Genomic DNA, 19,515 nt, shown 5'->3' on the forward strand with positions numbered 1-19,515 from the left:
AGGGCACCTATGTGATGTTGCAGTAGGTACGCGACGCAACATATCACAAGAAATGCTCCACACGCGACGATTCTGCCGTTGTTTACAGCACCTACTGAACAGTAACCGCCCGCCGTCGGTTAGCTGCACGCCGCCATCTTCCCACGATCTAAGTTGCCAGCTTCAAACCATCTTCTTCGTGTGCCAGATGTAGCAAGTAAAATTCATCTGGCAACCAATGAACAGTGGGATAATGGCGGCAATCACGCGGTCACCCCTCGAATGCATTGGGTGAACGGGCAGCTTTCCCTCTAGAGTCTTTGTATTAACTCTATGGCGCTACAGTGCCCTAGTTATCAGTTACATCGTTAGATTGGTTAGATGGTCACGACAGTAGGCCGGTTGCAAACCATGTAATACAAAAGCTAAAGTAGCCAGGGCAAGTGCGAACCGAAGTCAATCCATCGCGGTATCTACCATGGCGTCGTTTGCGAGCGTCGAAGTTTCAGATCAATCGGAGAAACCAGTATGTACATTCATTAAGAAGCCGAACTTCAGAAAAGGAAATCAGAGAAAGAGAAGAGGAAGCAGTGAAGAAGGTAGCTTCGTGCCCATTATTTTGGTGTGAAGCACGAGATGGCGGCATATTCAGAACGGCGGGCTTAACACATTTTATTGGGGTGATCGTTGATATTGTTGCCTGCTTTGAAGAAATTAAATGAATCGCCTGTCGTGATAATTATGGGGCGCCGCTGTACATGCATTTATTAGACAACAAAGCTGCTTGCAGTTTGGCATCGTTTACCTTGGTAAATAAATTATATCTTTGCCTACCAATTCAGTGACAGTACCCTTCAAATGGCGCTGTTCGTTGTATGATTAGATTTGTTTTATAGGATTTAACGTCCCAAAGCGGCTCAGGCTATGGGGAACACAGCAGTGGAGAGCTTGGAAGTTTCAGTCAACTGAGGTTCTTCGCGTGCACTGACATCACTCGGTACACAGGCGTCGTGCTTTTCGCCTCGGCTTGGATTGAACCCGCGTGTTCTGTTTCAGCGGTCGAGCTCCCTAATCACAGCCACTGCGGTGGGACGTTGTGTGATTAATTGCATAATAAATAATATGAGTAAGCTCTATCTGAAGTTCGGCTATCGCTTTCACAGGAAGCTGGTAAGACGGGACCGAAGCTACCACGCTCGTTCGGTCTTACTTCTAGCTAGGAATTGGTTGCAAAGAGCTCGTCGATGCACCTTACCTTTGATTTGTTCGAAGCCCACTAGCGTAGTTGCAGGAAATGTGGACAAGCTGCCCAACGTGCCGCCTCCCGAAATGATCGTAAAACTTCAGTTTACTGTATACTTGCATCAGTATAGCATCTTTGAATGCTGACAGAGGTTCCACATGGCGCGACACGTACTTCAACTCTCGCCACAGTTCAAGCGCCGCGTGAAACTGAGGTCAGGGTAGCAGTGCAAGCCATATATGGCTTGAATGTCGAAGAACTTAGTGTGTCGTCCATAAAGTCATCAAAGGTGGTGGTAATTTGGGACTGAGAAAGAAAAAGTTCCTTTTCAAGAATGTCCCAACTTAACTTGTGCTTCCTTAAAAAAAAACATAGGTGTCCAGCATAACCAGGCTGCAAGAGTCTTGTGTGTACAACAATCGTTATCTGCTGTTCCTTTCATATGTTAGCCTGCACAATGGTGTCAATGAAATATCATTGCATTGCCTTTGCTAGGTGCAGAAAGCCCCGAAACTGAACACTGTGTGATCAGTCAGTGAGTCCGGTTCTTGCATCTTGACACTTCCTTTTTTTTAAGGCTAAAACCTTTAATGGCTCATATTGTCGTGGACAAAGTTTGTACCGCTTTTGCGATGGCTGCTGCGTGGCGTTCCTTGGTGCGTGTTCAAGTGTGGGATTGCAGATGGCAGGAACGCTAGACAAGACGAGACTTCTCAGGCTTCCGCCTTTCACTACTTTAGTCGCTAAAGATTCCCCCCCCCCTTTTTTTTTAATGACTAGAATTCAATTAGCCGTTGAAATTCCCCAGTGAATGCACACAGCACACAGATGTATACATGCATCATACATTTTTCAAAAAAGAGAAGTATTTGGAAGGAGTACTGACTTTGTGTAGATGCCTGCAGGAATGCTTTTGTACTCATAATTTTGTGATTGCTTGCTTTTATAAATACTTTGCAAAAAATGTATGTAATTAAGTTCTGTTGCATTAGGTGGGTTTGGCGTCTGTGGTTTTAGTGAAGACTCTTACATTATGCTGCTTGTGAGATTAATATTCCTGTCCTTATTTTCAGCGAGTAGCGAAGATGAAACAAGAGTTGTGAAGAAGGAGAAGAAGACAGACAATATTAACCCAATGATACAAGGGGCAAGTATTGCATTTATAAGGTAGAAAGACCCAAAAGTCCCTGGTGATCAAAGTTTACTGGTATCTTCCAAGCAGATCGAAATTATGATGATGTATTATGCTACAAAGCACAAAATATATGGGCCCCGCCGGGGTGGCGCAGTGGTTAGGGCGCTCGACTATTGTTCCCAAGGAAGCAGAATCGAATACCGGCCTCGGCGGCCTCTTTTCGATGGAGGTGAAAAGCAAGGCGCTCATGTGCTGTGCGATGTCGGTGCACGTTAAAGAACCCCAGGTGGTCGAAATTTCTGGAGTCCTCCACTACGGCGTCTCTCATAGCCTGAGTCGCTTTGGGACGTTAAACCCCACAAACCAAACCAATCAATAAAATATATGGATGAATAGTATCATAACCACTTTAATAGATGCTGTGAAGCATAGTAAATTACGGGTTAAATTCCAAAATGAGTGCATTTGAACTTTTGCAGTACACTTCAGTTAAAAAATTGTGGTTTAGCTCTGGTTAACCCTAGTTAAATTGCAAAAGCAATGGCGGAAGTTTCTTTTGCCTACTGCATTATTCCCCTATCGTGCCCTATCAGTGTAAGGTGCTACATTATTGAATACGCTTAAGCTCGTTCTTTAAGGGTATGACGCGAGAGCGTAAGCTACCAGCCCACATATAAAGTCGCACTTCAACCAAGTCGTATGGACGTGCCTGCATGTTGTAGGTGTAACGATAATGCAAACGGTTCTGGCAGGCTGATTGTGATATCACCCTCCCATATGAAAGGAGCGACCAGAGGGGTAACGTGAATTCAAATGTCATGGCAGGCCGATTTTTTAATGAGGAGACCGTAGCTACGCCTCTTCACGACGTAGCTGCAGCCACCCGAGGTCTCGCTTTGGCTGTCGTAGTATTGCATTCGCAATGAAACTTTCTTGTACCACTTTTCTGCCAGAAAGATTATTGTCTTTGTTGTGTGTGAGATAGATATTTTTATTGCGAAAGCAATACTACGACAGCCAAAGTGAGACCTTGGGTGGCCTTAGCGACACCGTGAAGAGGCGTAGCTATAGTCTCCTCATAAAAAAATCAGCCTGCCATGACATTTGAATTCACGCTACCCCTATGCCATGGGCAGGAGATGCCAACTTGGGTCGCTCCTTTCATATGGAAGGGTTATATCAGAATCAGCCTGCCAGAACTGTTTGCATGCTCGTTACCCTTACGACATGCAGGCACGTTCATACGGCTTGCTTGAAGCGTGACTTTATATGTGGGCTGGTAGCTTACGCTCTCGCGTCATACCCTTAAAGAATGAACTTAAGTGTCCCGAGTAATGTAGCACCTTCCACTAATAGGGCGTGATAGGGGAATAATGTAGCAGGCAAAAGAAGCTTTCTGCCGTTGCTTATGCAATTCGACTAGGGTTAACCAGAGCTAAACCACAACAAATTTTTTTTTTTTTACTTTTACAAAGTATGGCAGAAATAAAGGCTTTCTATCAGCAGCGTCATAAATAACGTACAACTGAAGATAAAGGGATTGTCAACAGTGTGTCTCTGCGTAGCTTAGAATGGAAAGGCAGGTTAGATGTGAATCGAAACCATTGTACGAGTTTTTGCCTGAATGTTTTGTTTTCGAGCCACCATGCTCCTACTAAAGTATACTGATAGCATGTGGCACTCAATATCAACAAGTAAAGTCTTAGAATGTTTTAAAGCGTGTTTGTTATTGTTAAAATGCATGGTGGTGTAAATGTTTGCTTATTTTTATTTATAAGAACATCTTTGTGGCACATGTCCTTCATACTGTTGCAGACATCAACAAAAAAGGCAACAACTTACACGACTCACAGTGACAGTGATGATGAGGCTGGCACTGTCGGAGTTTCCTACAAGTCCCGAAGAACCACTGTAAGTTTTGATAACTATTAAAGTCAAGTGAATTATGCTGTTTATTTGGGATCACTCTTGCATAAATGCTCTGTGGATGTTTCGCGTTCAAGGAAATGGAAGGACCCAAAGATATGGGTGCAACCGCTGTCCTTGAAATCGACACAGAGAAAAGCAAGGACGCTCAGACCATATTTGAACGAGCACAGGAGATAAACAAGGTACGGCATATAGGAAGTGTTGAAAGAATTGTAATGGTCATGCCATGACTGCAAGTGTCTGTGCTGCTGTGTGGTCACTGGTGTGAATGATGTGTGATCTTGTGATCTAATACTTTTTCCAGGAACTTAAAGGGAAGCCAGATGACAAAATTTACCGAGGAATGAATAATTACACACAGTACATAACGAAGAAGGACACAGCTCAAGGGAACGCCTCGAGTGGTATGGTCAGGTTAGTGGAAATGGTATAGCAGCTTTGGTCAGTCCTAATATACTTTTTCTCTGGGAAGTTCTATGCATTCTATATTCTCATAGCTCGTTTTCTTTCCAGATAAGTTACCTTTTGCAGTTCATCCAGCTTTCGTTCTGCATAAAAAAAAAAATGTTTCTCTCCGTGTGTTAGGTTGATGCTTGCACAAGGAGCAAACGCTGCATTTATTGATGAGAAAATGGGATTCAAGAATAAAACATTTTAATTTTTCCTCTACTTGATTCAAGCCTGTGGCATCACGATGAGAGGGAGTTTGTGATCACTGGCTTCGAGTGACTAGCAATGTGGCCTAGCCTCAGAGACTTGTATCAGTAAATAGAAAAAGCAATGATATCACTGTCTGTGAAAATGAATCACGGTGGTGATGATGTCTGTGTTTCATTTTTGGGCTCGCTAGCGTGAAATAATTTTTCCTCTTTGTTACAGTGCAGTTCATTGTTACACTTGGCTTTTATTTGCAGAAAAGGCCCTATACGAGCGCCTGAACATATCCGCTCTACTGTCCGATGGGACTACCAGCCTGACATTTGCAAGGACTACAAGGAGACTGGGTTTTGTGGTTTTGGAGGTAACTTTCCTTAAAGCCTACGGTGTACATTAAAAACAGCAGTTTTGGAATTAACTTTCCATGGAGGTTACGGTTTGCATTGAAAACAGCAGTTCTGGAGGTAATGTCCATAAAGGTTAAGGTTTACATTGAGAACAGCAGTTTTGAAGGTAACTTTTTATAAAGGTTACGGTTTACAATGAAAACAGTAGTTTTGGAGGTAACTTTCCATAAAAGTTACAGTTTACATTGAAAACGGCAGTTTTGGTGGTAACTGTCCATAAACGTTATGGCTTACATCGAAAACAGCAGTTTCGGAGGTAACTTTTCGTAAAGGTTATCGTTTACATTTAAAACAGCAAACTGTATTTTATAGTGGTCAGGGCCATAGCAACCGCACTATATTGTAGGTAAAATGCAAAAGCTGTCCTTGTATCGAGATCCTTGCTTAATGCGTCTGCTGGCTGGGAAGCACCAAACCTTCTCTGCCTGGTGACTAACAAGTGTTGCTACACTATCATCACTTGATTTGGGCAGTTAGCACTTAGGTTAACCAACTGCATGTAGAGCACATACCTAGTTTCTACATGCAGTTTTTCATCATTTAACTTGTTACCTTCTAAGGGACTAAACACTGACCAAAATATGTAATGGGATTATTTTGGAAACATAAAAAGATCTTGCCTCGTGTAATATAGGTTGAGCACTACAACATCCAAGAGACGAGGATTTGTCATTTTAATTCTGCACTGAAAATCACATAAAAACGACTGAACTGGCCTTTTACGGCAAAACGTTGTAATTATCATTGCACATACACTTTGCAACTTTTTTTATTTGTTTATTTCCAAATACTGTTAGCTCCTCCGGGCTCTTACAGGAGGGAAAGGTACATTCAATCAGTTCAATACAGTGTCAACATTTCTAAGGTTTTTAAAAAACAAGCTCTATCAAATACACGTTGGTCAGTGTTATTCCGAGCTCTGCCATAGTGGCGCAGTGGTTAAGATGCCTGGCTACTGTGCCGGAGTACCTGGGTTTAAACCCGACCGTCGGCGGCTCCATTTCGATGGAGGCGAAGCAGAGAGGTGTCTATGTGCTGTGCGATGCAAGTGCACCTCACAGATCCCCAGATAGTCGAAATTACTCCTTAGTCCTCCACTAGTGCTTCCCTTTCTCTCTTTCCACTCTCACTGCCACGTTCCTCCCTTCCCTCACGGCGTGGTACAGCTGTCAATAAAAAGAAGTGTGACAGATTCTGTGCCTTTCTCTTCCCGTGAACCAATTATTATTATTGTTGTTCAAGGTTATTCTATTCTACAATTGTTTTAGGCAGAAACAAAAATTTATAAACTTATAAACATCAACTCTAGGCACATAAAAGAGAACTGCAAAGGGGTCGTTAGTATGGGACGACATTCTTCCGGGCGGATGACAGTCTGTTTAATCAGGAATCTTTCATGTATGCTCCTGTTATTCCATGCATACTCACTAGCATATATTCATAACCTATCGCATTATGTGGAGGATCACCTGATGTAAATATAAAGCCCTGCTGTGACCAAGCTATACAAATGTGCATGCTTGGCTGTGAGGTAGCACATCTGCCTAGGTATTCAAGGATCCCAGAGGTTTCGATTCCCATCTCATCTTCCCATCTCAAAAGTACTTCTGCCAATGCAGCCTTCATCACGTGATGTCACACAAGCCAATGGCCAATCAGTGCCGGTTATGTCACCTGGCGACTACCACCTGCCAGAGGCGTGGTCGTGATTTTACGCTCAAAACTAAAACAATGTCATGGCCTATCCTTATGGAGAATGGGGCCTTTAAAGGCGGACAGCCTCATCTACATCATCGAGGAGGTTGTCGTAGTAGGGGGGCTGCAGTACCAACAGCATCTCGGAGGTCTTCGTTTCCTGGCCGCCGTTTTTCCATGGCGCAAGCGACCAAGATATCTCTTAATGCTGTCGTGGTAAAAAAAAGAAAGCCCACATTCAATTAATAATGACATGAATGACGCGCTGTAGAAGAGAGAAAGTCTACCCAACACCAACACTATACCAACACTGCTTTCATAAGCAGTGTTGGTATAGTCAGTCTCAAAACGGAGTGGCTTGAGGTACGGCTAGGTTTAGGTGCTCTGCAAAAGGCACTCAAAGGAACCCTTGGAAACAGAAGCATACCCTTGCAACCTACTTTTGGGCCCCTCATGTTGAAATCAACAAATATTAACTCTTCTAGCCATGATAAAAGTATATGTGCAAGTAGCAGCCTTCTGCTTTTATGTATGGTAACTATCATAATGTGGCGAACTGCAGACAATGTGGAACTATGGGGCATAATTGCTTGAGAGTGAAAAACAACAAAGTGTTAAGACATATCGTGACAGCATCATGTTATTGTGGCCTAATGGAGTGCTTTTGACTTGAAGCTATGTTGCTAACTTGAACAATGATTTTATGGTCTTCTGTATTCTTTTTTTTTTTTTTCTTTCTTTTAGATAGCTGCAAATTTATGCACGACCGATCTGATTACAAGCACGGCTGGCAACTAGAGCTGGAGATGGAACGTAACCAGTACCGGGAGGAGGACACTAGTCGTTATGAAATCAGCTCCGACGAGGAGGACCTACCGTTCAAGTGCCTTCTTTGCAGGAAATCGTTTGTGGACCCTGTTGTCACTAAGTTAGTAATTTTGCCATCACCAAGCTGAAAGATTCGATAGCCTGCTTTCTGAACTTGTGGTTATTGTTAAACCATGTCAGCTTTCAAGTGTGTGCCATAGGGCTTTTAGATAGCAGTCGGTGCTTTTGTTGCTTTTTTTCTGAATTTCATTAAGGCTAAGCTGCTATGTCAAGGAATGGAAGGGGCACCAAAGATGAAGAAAATGAGCTTTCTTGGCTCTCTGTGGGTATGGTAGTATTTGGCAGCAAAAGACACGCTTATTGATAAAAAGAAATTTCATTTAATAATGGGAGATTCTTTTTTCCATTTCGTAATTCAAAGTCGTGAAGGTAATTAACAAAAAGGACTCTGTGGTCACCTTATGGATGAGAGTGGTGGCTTTGGAGCCCTGTGTGCAGACAAATAAATTACATACTGACATCATTGCAGCTTGCTCGTGAGAATGGCGAGTAATGGGAGCACCTATATATGGCGAGCGGGGAAAGAGGTGGCTGCCCCTTCCAAACGAGAAATTTTCTGTGGGAAAAACAAGGGGGGCGCCAGTTTCTTTTTTTTGGAACTGGTAGACCAATGTGAAAGAGCTGCGAAACTTGCGCGTCACACAGCTGCGTCATCTGCTTTCTGCGGCATTTCAGTATTTGCATGCGAGTGTCGTGTTCATATCCGTTTATTCCTGAGCCCTCCATGCTCCAGAATATCAAATTTTGAAAGCTTTTTCTATTGCTTAAATAAGAAAAGTCATTTCCTTATTTCGCGCATTTTTGATGTCGAGCAGACAGTGTATGTGATAACATCTTGTCACGGCTTGCTGCATGCAACAAGTCGTTCGCAGCGAGTGGCAACATTTAGTACATTGACCTTGTTCAGGCTGCTGCCGAAAAGGTTCCTTTTGTGTAACGATAGTGTAAGTAGGCCCCCTCCACATGAGTGGCGATAAAGGGATTTAGCCATCTAATTGGTAGTTGTTCGCTCCCAAAATAGCACCCAGAGCATTCATCTTTGTTGTGTGCACAGGCTTTAATGAGTCATCTCCAAGTAAAGGCTGCAACCTACTTTTTTGTGAACAGCACAAACAGAGATGTTGCCACTGCCTCGGCATAGCAGAAGACTACATTATTCCGTTGCATACTTTTTTTTTTTTTGTACGTAAGCTTGCCGTAAGGCATATTAAAGAAACTCATGTAAATGGTTTTTCGTGAGGAACCGGAGCAGGCTCCCACTCTTAGGGTTGTCGATGAGCCATTGAGAAAAGTCCTCTTCCCTTGTTGTGGTTAGTCCCACTTCGCGCAGAATCTGTGTCCTTGATGCCCTTGTCCCTGCACAAGTCCATAGCAGGTGGCGAACATCCACTTCTGCCGCTGGTGTGGAACACTTCGGGCATGTGGTTGGTCCAATGTCTGCTTGCGATTCCCATCGGCATTTTACCGACGGGGTAAGGGCCGCCCCAGCTCTTATCCTTCTAAGGGAAACCTCCTCCAATCTCGTTAAGTTACGAGGGAGTGGGAATGTACACAGGGGAATGAGGGCACGTGTACTTTCCTTAAAGAGGATGCTAAGATGCGTTGCATACTTCTGTGCCCCTCCATTTTGAAAACACAAGGTGCCATCTTAAAAATCCCTAAAGCTCCCTAAAGCCCAAAGGGCTATAATTTTTTCTGATCAAATTTGTAGTCCTGTGTTGTGCACTCTAGCCTGCGCATATTTTGCTGGTTTTATTCTTTATCTGTATAGGTCTACTGGGAGCATATTTATTACTTGATATGTATCAATTATTTTGCTAAGCCCACAACTTTCTAGAACTGCAATAAATAAGAAACTAGCCTCTCGGATTTAGCAAAATAGAAAACTTCGCTATTATTGCCAGGCAAACAGTAGCCAAACAATGAAGTAGCACAATTTCAACCACGTTCGCTGCTGCAATTTTCTCTTGCCTCGGAGGAGCGAAGTCATATTTCCACTTTCTAAACATCTGGAAAGTCTTCTTAGATGGCACTCTTTGTGTAAAAGTACACATTCAAAGCCACAAGTCAATCAAGACACTTTTAAAGGCAATGAACAAACATGGCACCGGAGAAAGATACTTAATTGGCCTCTTGTTGGAGTTTGCAAAACCCTGTTTTGGGTTTCTATTCTTAAGGCAAAAGCCTTTCTAGGCTCGTGGAATGAAATCCCTTGCGGGAGAGTTGTGCATGGGATCTGTGCATTGGATTTGTGCGCTGATGTGTCACTTGCTAATAACGGATGTATGAAAAAATATGCAGAAAAATAAAAATCCTGTCTCCACAGGGAGTCAAACCTCCATATGTCGGATACCTGTCCGAGCGCTTTAACCAACTGCGCCACACCCGGGATCGTGAAACGCACATCATAATCCTCCTTGTCTACCGTGAGGATGGTAGTAGTGATGACAATGATGCTGCAGTTAGTGATAGTGGTTACAGTGATGATTTTAGTGATGATAATGATAGTACGTTTAGTTGATAATGATAATGAAAGCAAACGTGATGCACTGTGTGCAGCAGCAACGCTCAGACGTACGCATTTCTGCCATGTAAATTCCACAGTGCTCTCGAAATATGCTTAGCTATGAGTGGTAATGACTACAATGACTAGGTATGACCCAGAATGACTACAGAACGACCAGTATGACAAACGACGACTTGTAATGGCTGCAACTGACTGGAAATGAGTAAATATGCTTAGCTATGAGTGTAATGACTACAATGACTAGGCATGACTCAGCATGACTGCAAAGTGACTAATATGTCAAGCAAGAACTTGAATGACGCAACTGACTGGAAACGAGGCAAATGATAAGGGGCAAGCAATGAGACAGATATCTTTTAGATGTATTAAGAGACATCTAAGAGGCCCTTTAATTTTTTATCCAGTGAGGCACAATTTTATGGTAGCCCTTTTTTTGCTCTGCATATGCTTTGCCGTACTATGTGTTGACAAAGAAGAGCGTAAGCATAAAATGACCTTTGAAATTAGGTTCTGCATGCCTTGCCGGCTGTATTCCGCGCTCCGCACACGCGCTTTGAAAACGGGGCTCACGGCTCGTTTTCGAGAACTTGAGGCAATGTGCATTGGCCACGGATGGCAGGTTGATCATCACTTCTTGCTTTCTAGAGCACAGATAAAAACTAATTTTCTAGTAGTTCCTAAGTAAACTCGGCAATTAACAAGTTTAAAAATGAAAACCTCATTTCTCTGGTGAAAAGCGCTGCGTTTGCTACCGCCTCTTTTCGCCCGCGCATGCGCGATGCACCGGCTGCAATGCTTGGAGGTAGGACAGCATCCTTCTGATCGTTGCAGAGGAAATTCTAGCTCAGGTTCACTATTGCTGCAGCATCTGTTAGCATTTATCCTTCTTGTATGGCACTTACTACATTGGTTATGGTGTCTCAGGATGAAGTGGAGTCGAATAGTTATTTCATTTTACTTGTCTGCACTGCACAAAACCTCTGCTGTCACAAAATGACATTGTCCATCATTACTACTGCCATTGGATGCCACTAAAAAAAAACAATTGAACTTGATAATTAAAAAAAAGAATTACATTTATAGCTTTGAAACAGTTTAGTGAAGTAGTTTAAAAGTTTTCTAGTTCACTTTTTGTATTATAAGGTTTGTCATCAAATGCCAACAAGAGGGCACAGTTTTGGTTTCCTGGATATCTTTTTCACGCCTGTGTTTTGTGTTCTGTGGCTGTGCAGGTGCAAGCACTACTTTTGTGAAAAGTGTGCCTTAAAGCACTACAAGAAGACGACGAGGTGCTATGTCTGCAGCCAGCAAACGAATGGTGTTTTTAATCCTGCTAAAGGTACCTCATCGTTGCAACGTTCAGTACTATTGCATTGACCATTAACCAAAAGAATTACGATATCATTTTTTGTCGTTTTTAATGTCATAATTACCAAAAACAATGGTTTTCATTCAGGAATCTTCTTAAAACAAATGCGACAACAAAAATTATTGTACATTTTTATTTTTCATAGTTTATTGCACAGCCCAATATATATGGAAAGTGTGCAATATTTTATTAAAATAGCTACTCAGGGGGAAAACGCTATGAATGTTCACGTAAGCTAAAATGCCAGAAAACTGTGTTTCGAGAAAAAGAATAAAGAGTTCGTGTAGCTACATATGTCATATAGCAATGGCCAAGAGAATTAAAATTGGCTACATTTATAGCCAAGGTCCTCCTTAGTCTTCTCTTTACCTCTTTTTGCCTCTGCATCTGCTTGCTTTCTTCGTCACGTTTCTTGCGGCATTGATAGAGTGACGGAAGGATTTCTCGATGCGCTGTTTGTCACCTGTCAAGCAAGCTTTTAAACACCCATGTAGTTAAAGCACGTAAACGAGTGAAGTGAAGGCCTGGAAGTACACGAGGCCCTGAGTGGGTAGTCTGCAGGATCAATTCATGCAGGAACGCTTCAGTGTGCACCGTCTACGTGATTTGAACATCATGCGTCCCTCTTGTGAACATCTTTATTCTTATATGTAAACACAAATAGATATTCATGTATGGAAACTAGTGTGATTACAAAGCATAAAAATTAAACAAAAAACTGCAAGACTACCAAAAGAGGGGAATATTTTTTTGATACGTGGAACCCGAAAATAACAGTTTCGGTTTGCCAAAATGCTCAGACTTTTGCAAGCTTGGCTGTCTTTGCAATGGTTTTATTCAAAAGTATAATTTCTGTCAATCATTTAGAAATGATCATATAAATTGCCAGAATAAAATTTAAAAATCAGATCAGTTCGCAGCTGCATCAAATTGAAACCTACGTGGGCAAAATGTCATGCGCCTTCTTGTGAGCGGTTTTGTTGTTGAAAGCAAACAAAAATCGACATGCATGCTTAGAAACAATTAATGATTGGAAATTGAAATATTTAGAAGGAAAATAATGCAGGACCATGAAAACGTGAAAAAATATTTCGGTATGCGGAAACCGAAACTGTAGTTTCGGTTTGGCACAATGCACAGGGAGTTACAGATTTAAAGAAGAGGGCTTTGTCGGGCTGGTTGGTTCACGTTGAATGGTAGGAAGAACCAGCTCAAACGGACAGGACGTGTTGTTAGTCAGCTCTTGTGTCTGTCTCTCCTTTCTACATGTCCCGTCCGTTTGAGCTAGCTGTTTCTTCCCTCAAGTTACAGATTTGGTTGTATCTCTGAAACCGATTTAGTTGCATAATTTTTTTCTGCTAATCATTCAAAAATTATTGCATAATTTAATAAAATAAAATTTGCAAAATAGACTTTTTTTTTCAAAAGTAAGTTTTCAAAGTGGCCTCGTACCTTAAGGGTGTGACGCGATAGCGAGGCTACCAGCCCACATGTAAAGTCCTGCTCTAACTAAGCCATATGAACGTGCCTTCATGGTCTGGGGGTAATGTGAATGCAAGGATCAGGGCAGGCTGATTCTGGTATCACCATTAGGTGTGAAATGAGAGACCCGGCTCCTACCAAACGTAATGTCGGGAACTTATATGCCCAGTTAGTGCTCAGCTATGTCAGCTGCCGGCTACTGCTTGCTAGTGCTATGCTCATGATTTTTCGCTCACAATGCCAATGCCGATTTTTGCTGAATCGGACCTTTAGCGCTCTTATGTTAAAATCATGACCATGGCGTTGGCAGGCAGTGGCCAGCAGCTGACATGGCAGTGCACTGACTGGACTTAAAGTTGCCTGACATTACGTTTGGCAGGAGCTGCCAACCACTGGTGATGCTATGATCAGTCTGTCAGGACCTTTGCATCACGTTACCCCTAGGCCATGTAGGCACGTTCATATAGCTTGGTTAATGTGGGATATATACTATGTGGGTTGGTAGGTAGTCTAGGCTGTCCCGTCATATCTTTAAAGGCAGAGCTTAAGTGTTGCCCCTAATTTCTTTCTTCATTCAGGGCTTTGAAGCACACCTGTATTTTTTACGTGTGCCTGCATTTCAGAAATAATACAGAGACTGAAGAAAGCTAAAGAAGAAGGTGGATTAGAGGAAAGTGGTGAGGAAGAGGAGCAGCAAAAGGATGCCACACCTCTGCCAGATGAAGACGACAGCGACGACTGATGAGCTGCTGAGGTCTGTTTTTCCTAAGTTACCAACATGACAAGGCTGAATAGGCTGAGCTTATGTGACAGCCCCTACTTATTGTTCCCTTTTTTCCTCTGAACCAATGACAGTCGTGTTGTAGGTTGCCTAGGTATGCACAGCTGTTCATTGCTTCAATGGGCGTACTGAGGCTAGCACTAGGACCCACATTTTCTTACATGCACCTTGCTCATTAATTCTTGCAGTCTCCATAAAGAAAGGAGTGGCTTTTGAAGACTTTGTACATGCTGCTTTTCTGTGTATGTAGTCTACAGAGTTTGAGGGCTAGCACTTGTCATGAAGTGCCTGAATGCTGGTGCAGTCTGCATGGATGTCTCTGTGCAGAAATACATTCTTACACACTTCAGGAGCCTTAGCAGTGAGGCTGATTAACATGCTTACTTTACCTTACTTTGTCTTGAGTAAACAAGTAGCTTTTTCAAATATTATATACTGTATTTACTCGCATAATGAATGCACTTTTTTTTCCAAAAAACCGAAGCAGAATTTGGGGGGGGGGGGGGGGGGGATGCGTTTATTATGTGGGTTAAATTTTACAAAAAACATTTCGGGATGACCAAACAATGTGATAATGCAACACAAAAAAAATATGCGTTAGACAGCTTACCTTTTGCAGTTAATCACGCAAGCACTAGTATATGTGAACAGCTTCTGTGCTAAGCTGGGCGTGATAAAGAACAAATGAGGCAAGGACCTCACTGAAGCCTCAGAGATAAAGAAGAGGTGGCAGGAATACACAGAAGAACTGTACAAGGAGGACCCGAATGTGCAAACCCAACATAAGACGGTTGTGATTACTGATCTCGAGCCGGGCATCCTGAAGAGTGAAGTCGAATGGGCCTTAGCCAGCTTGCTAAGAACAAAGCTAGCGGAATTGATGGCATTCCAGTCGAGTTGCTTCAAAACCTCAACCATGACGCTGTTAACATTCTGCATACATTATGTCAGAAGATTTGGACAACCCTGCAGTGGCCACAGGATTGGAGGAGGTCAGTTTACATCCCCATTCCAAAGAAAGGCAGTGCCAAAGATTGTTCCAACTACCGCACGATCGCGCTTATTTCGCATGCTAGCGAGGTGATGTTGAAAATCCTCCAAGGTAGGCTGCAGCAGTATGTGGATCGAGAGCTTCCAGACGTGCAAGCTGGGTTTCACAAGGGCAGAGGAACTAGAGACCAAATTGCCAAACTTCGCTGGATCATGGAAAAAGCAAGAGAGTTCCAGAAACCCATCTACTTCTGCTTTATTGATTATGCGAAAGCGTTTGACTGCGTAGATCACAGCAGATTGTGGCAAGCTCTCCAAGAGATGGGAGTTCCAATTCACCTCATCTGTCTCCTCAGGAACCTGTATGAAGGACAAGAGGCCACAGTCAGAACTGGGCATGGTCTTACTGATTGGTTTCCGATTGAGAAAGGAGTGAGGCAAGGCTGCATACTGTCGCCCTGCCTATTTAACCTATATGCAGAGTGCATCATGAGGAAGGCCGGTCTGGACGAGTCTTCAGCTGGAGTGAAGATTGCTGGAAAATGCATCAACAACCTTAGATATGCGGATGATACCACTTCAATGGCAGAAAGTGAAGTGGAACTCAAGAGACTTCTGATGCGCGTACAAGAAGAGAGGGAGAAGTTTGGGCTTAAACTGAACATTAAAAAGACAAAAATCATGGCGTCTTGCCCTATCAAGTCCTGGAGTATCAATGGACAAGAAGTGGAAGCTGTGACAGATTTTCTCTTCTTGGGCTCCAAGATTACTTCGGAAGGAGACTGCAGCCATGAAATTAGGAGACACCTGCTTCTGGGAAAGAGAGCAATGGTTAGCCTTGACCGCCTAGTAAAGAGCAGAGACATTAGTCTGCCAACCAAGATCCGTATAACTCGTGCTATGGTCTTTCCAGTTGTGATGTATGGATTCGAGAGTTGGACTGTGAAAAAGGCTGACCGCCGAAGAATTGACGCGTTTGAATTGTGGTGCTGGCGAAGACTCTTGAGAGTTCCTTGGACTACCAGGAGATCAAATCAGTCGATATTGTCGACCATAAACCCTGACTGCTCATTGGAGAGTCAAATTCTAAAGTTAAAGCTCAGCTACTTCGGTCATCTGATGAGAAGAGAGGAGTCGCTGGAGAAAGATTTGATGTTGGGAAAGGTTGAGGGTCGCCGGAGAAGGGGTAGGCAGCGAACGCGATGGTTAGATGGCATCCTCGAGGCACTGCAGATGAAGTTATGTGATGTTAGGAAGATAGTGAGAGACCGGAAAGCGTGGCGTGACATGGTCCATAGGGTCACGAAGAGTCGGACACGACTGAACTGAACTGACATCTTCGTTTCTCTATGCTTCACTCGTCAGAATCTCTAGACCAGTCATACACATCGTGCTCCCACAACTGGCCATCCTCGCTGCCGCGCTTCCTGGCTGTGGCTCGCACGTGTGACCTGATCATTTCATGCGAAATGACACAGCCTTTCTTCCGCAGGTCCCGGACATATTCCAGGACCTCCTCTTCCACACCAGGAAACTTCGCCATCCTTGGTCCCATAAAGGCACGCCGCTCCCGATTCGTAGCTTGCAGCTTGTTGATCGTGCTGCTTCCGCCAGTAATGCACGCAAACTTCGTCTCTTCCGGAATGCCTACCAGTTGCACGATTCCCGTGCTGAATTGCTTACTTCACAGTCTGTAACTTGAAGCCGGCCGTGTAACTGACATTGCAGCCCACCACCCACGGAAAAACGCAATACACCAAATGCACGTACGCAAAAGGCACAAAAAAAAAACAAAACGAGCAAATCGGAGTAACTGACAACGTTGTCGCGGAGCGGTAATGGCTGCCAGAAAAAAGTACGGCTAGGACTACGCCACTGTCTACTAGCGTCGTTTTGATTGGCTGTCTCCGCGCGCCCCCGCCATCCTCGCCGCCAGTTGCCGCTGGCTCCTGACAGTTTCGCACTGGTAGGAAGCGGCATTATAGGAAAAGAGTGCTAGGGCGCAAAGAACTGCCGCACGGCTGTTGCTTCTGTTGCCGTGACAACAGGCAGATCGAATGAAATGGGAAAGCTACAGCGCAGCCATTTGCAGGACTCAAGGGACGAAAGTTGGGGGTGCGTTTATTACGCGAGAGAAAAAAATAGAAATTTTGACGACGAAAGTTGGGAGTGTATTCATTATGCAAGTGTGTTCATTATGTGAGTAAATACGGTAGTATTTCTGCCCTTATTTATTTCATTTATGTTTACAACGTGTGCAGATGTGTTTTCACTAGGGGTGGGCAAATATCCGATATTTCAAACATGAATGATGATTCACATTTGTAAAACTGACAGTATTGCAATATTTCGGAATATTAGAAAATTACCAAATACACCGAACATTTTCGAATTCAATGGTTTTCCCGCACTGCACGCTTCACTGCAATGCTTGAGCGTGTAGGCTATGCAGTGAAGCATTCTCAAAATGCCTTTAACCGAACGGCCGCTGTGTGAAGATACCCTTTTAAAAAGAGGGCCTTCCTTACAGTGTCAAAAAACATTCGCAGTTCGGTTTCATCTCAAACGCAGACATCCATAGTACATGTGTTGACCACATAAAGTTACTGTGATGCAAACGGTTTTTTCACGTCCATTTGATAATTCGAGCATTCAGTTAATTCAGACATTTTTTCTGGTTCCTTGAAGGCTGAATTAACAAAAGTTTACTGTATTCATTCAGCAGCGATATGAGAGCTCCACCTATTCTTATGCAGGTCCTTCGTGTACAAAAACAGTGGTACTACATATGTGCAATCCTGTATAAAATTTATACTGGAATTTTCTAAAGGTATAAATTTTTGTTCAATATTAATCTTAGTTTCAAATACTACGTGAATTCTGAAATAAGGTGAATAGTGTTTGATATTAATTTTCCATTTTTTTTAACTTGTCAGATATATATTCAATATTTAAAGGCATTCTTTTCCCACATTCATATTTGATGTGTATTCGAAAAATTTCTATATATGTACACCTCTAGTTTTTCACAGTTGCATCAAGAAAAGAAATTGCAAGTGCGACTTTATTCCTTCCATTGCTGTACCAGGGGTTTTCACAGATGTATGTCCTATTTATTAATGCATAAGCATTGTGTGGCTATGCAGGCGGGTTTTGCAAGGGCGTGACCCTGTCGGAGCTGTAAAAAAGGTACTAGTTGGTATTACGGAAAAGGAATGGTACCATCAGATAGGGCATCAAGGAAAGGTGCGCAAGCGACAAAATGGTTGATGTGGGTTAATTATGGAATTATAATTAAATCCAATTGTGTAATTTGGAGCCAAGATGGCCGCCAACCGACTTTCGATTTCGGTTCTCGGCTTCCGGTCGCATGTATCAGTGAATTGCCCATCTCAATGGGATGTCCCTTGTGATTCCTTTGAACTCATCAAAGTTGACCAGCGTTCTTTGACCGGTTTACAGGAAAGGAAAGGTCCAGGATCTGTTACTCGTGGAATCCCACTGATGCATCTCGCAGACAACATAGTAACGCTCAGGCTTACACATTTCTCCAGTGATCCCGGAAGATTTTTTTATCATTAGCACTCTTGACGGATTGACATTCTTTTTTCCCTCTCTGCAGGCGGAGAACGGAGGTCCGGACATTCAAGTGCACCAATGTGGAGCAAAGCTTTGGATTCAAGGCCATTTCATTTAATCGGCTGTGGATCACGTGCTTTTGCTTAATGTGGAGCAGGAGAGGTGTGGTTTGTGATGCTGTCGCTGAAACAACTGTGTACACGTGTATATAAATGCAATATCGAGCGATAAAACTGCAGGCTTTTGTTTCACGGTGCGAAATCACTGTTTGTGTAATTGTCTTAGTGGCAGGTGCAGAAAAGGATCAACAGAAACCTAACCCATGACCATTTCAACTCTTTATTCAAAGCGGCAGTGTCTCCACTGCACATGCAAGTTTTATCATTTCTCAACCAGCCATTTAACAGAAATAAAAGAAAAAGTGGCTGACATAGTGTAGCAATGCGTCACGAAGGTTCAGATATACAGTCGAACCCGGATATATCGAACTCGAAGGGGATCGCGAAATAATTCGATATATCGATAATTCGATATACAGAAATCGGCTTGTGACGGCACTTACGATGCGAAAACGATACCGTATTTGTCGCGTAATCAACCAACTCGCATAATGAACCCACCCTCCACTTTTGCACCCGAGAATTTGAAAAAAAAAAAAAAAAATGCGTTAAGGCTAGCTCGCTCACATGCAAGCGACGAGCGGCAGCGACATGGCGAAAATTTTCAAACTTGTTGGAACTGCGTCCCTCTCGCCGCTCGAGCCACCGCGGCAGCTCAAAACAAAGTTTCTGTGTTGGTGTTGCATGTCGATGGCGCACGTCAGTCCGTTTCGGTCGTCTCATCCACAGCTCATT

At 43.2% G+C, this 19,515-nt stretch overlaps 1 protein-coding gene across 1 annotated transcript; it reads left to right on the forward strand.

Moving 5' to 3' along the window:
• Nucleotides 1-322: 322 nt before the first annotated feature.
• Nucleotides 323-18,922, forward strand: mdlc (RING finger protein mdlc). The gene is made up of 10 exons (XM_084607120.1): nt 323-578; nt 2,296-2,369; nt 4,173-4,268; nt 4,361-4,468; nt 4,591-4,700; nt 5,201-5,307; nt 7,790-7,973; nt 11,693-11,799; nt 13,935-14,065; nt 18,705-18,922. Exons 1-9 carry the CDS (start codon nt 458-460, stop codon nt 14,051-14,053), a joined length of 1,026 nt encoding a protein of 341 aa, XP_084463246.1. The 5' UTR covers nt 323-457; the 3' UTR covers nt 14,054-14,065; nt 18,705-18,922.
• The last annotated feature ends 593 nt before the right edge of the window (nt 18,923-19,515 follow it).

This window comes from Amblyomma maculatum, chromosome 6, assembly GCF_055883805.1.
Source record: "Amblyomma maculatum isolate TAMU_Amacu chromosome 6, ASM5588380v1, whole genome shotgun sequence".
Taxonomy (NCBI): domain Eukaryota; kingdom Metazoa; phylum Arthropoda; class Arachnida; order Ixodida; family Ixodidae; genus Amblyomma; species Amblyomma maculatum.

Bases quoted from the DNA above. Each gene is read 5' to 3' on its own strand.
- mdlc (XM_084607120.1), top strand. From the start codon at position 458: ATGGCGTCGTTTGCGAGCGTCGAAGTTTCAGATCAATCGGAGAAACCA. The intron at 4,701-5,200 runs GTTAGTGGAAAT...TTTTATTTGCAG, and splicing joins GCCTCGAGTGGTATGGTCAG to AAAAGGCCCTATACGAGCGC. The intron at 7,974-11,692 runs GTTAGTAATTTT...GTGGCTGTGCAG, and splicing joins GTGGACCCTGTTGTCACTAA to GTGCAAGCACTACTTTTGTG.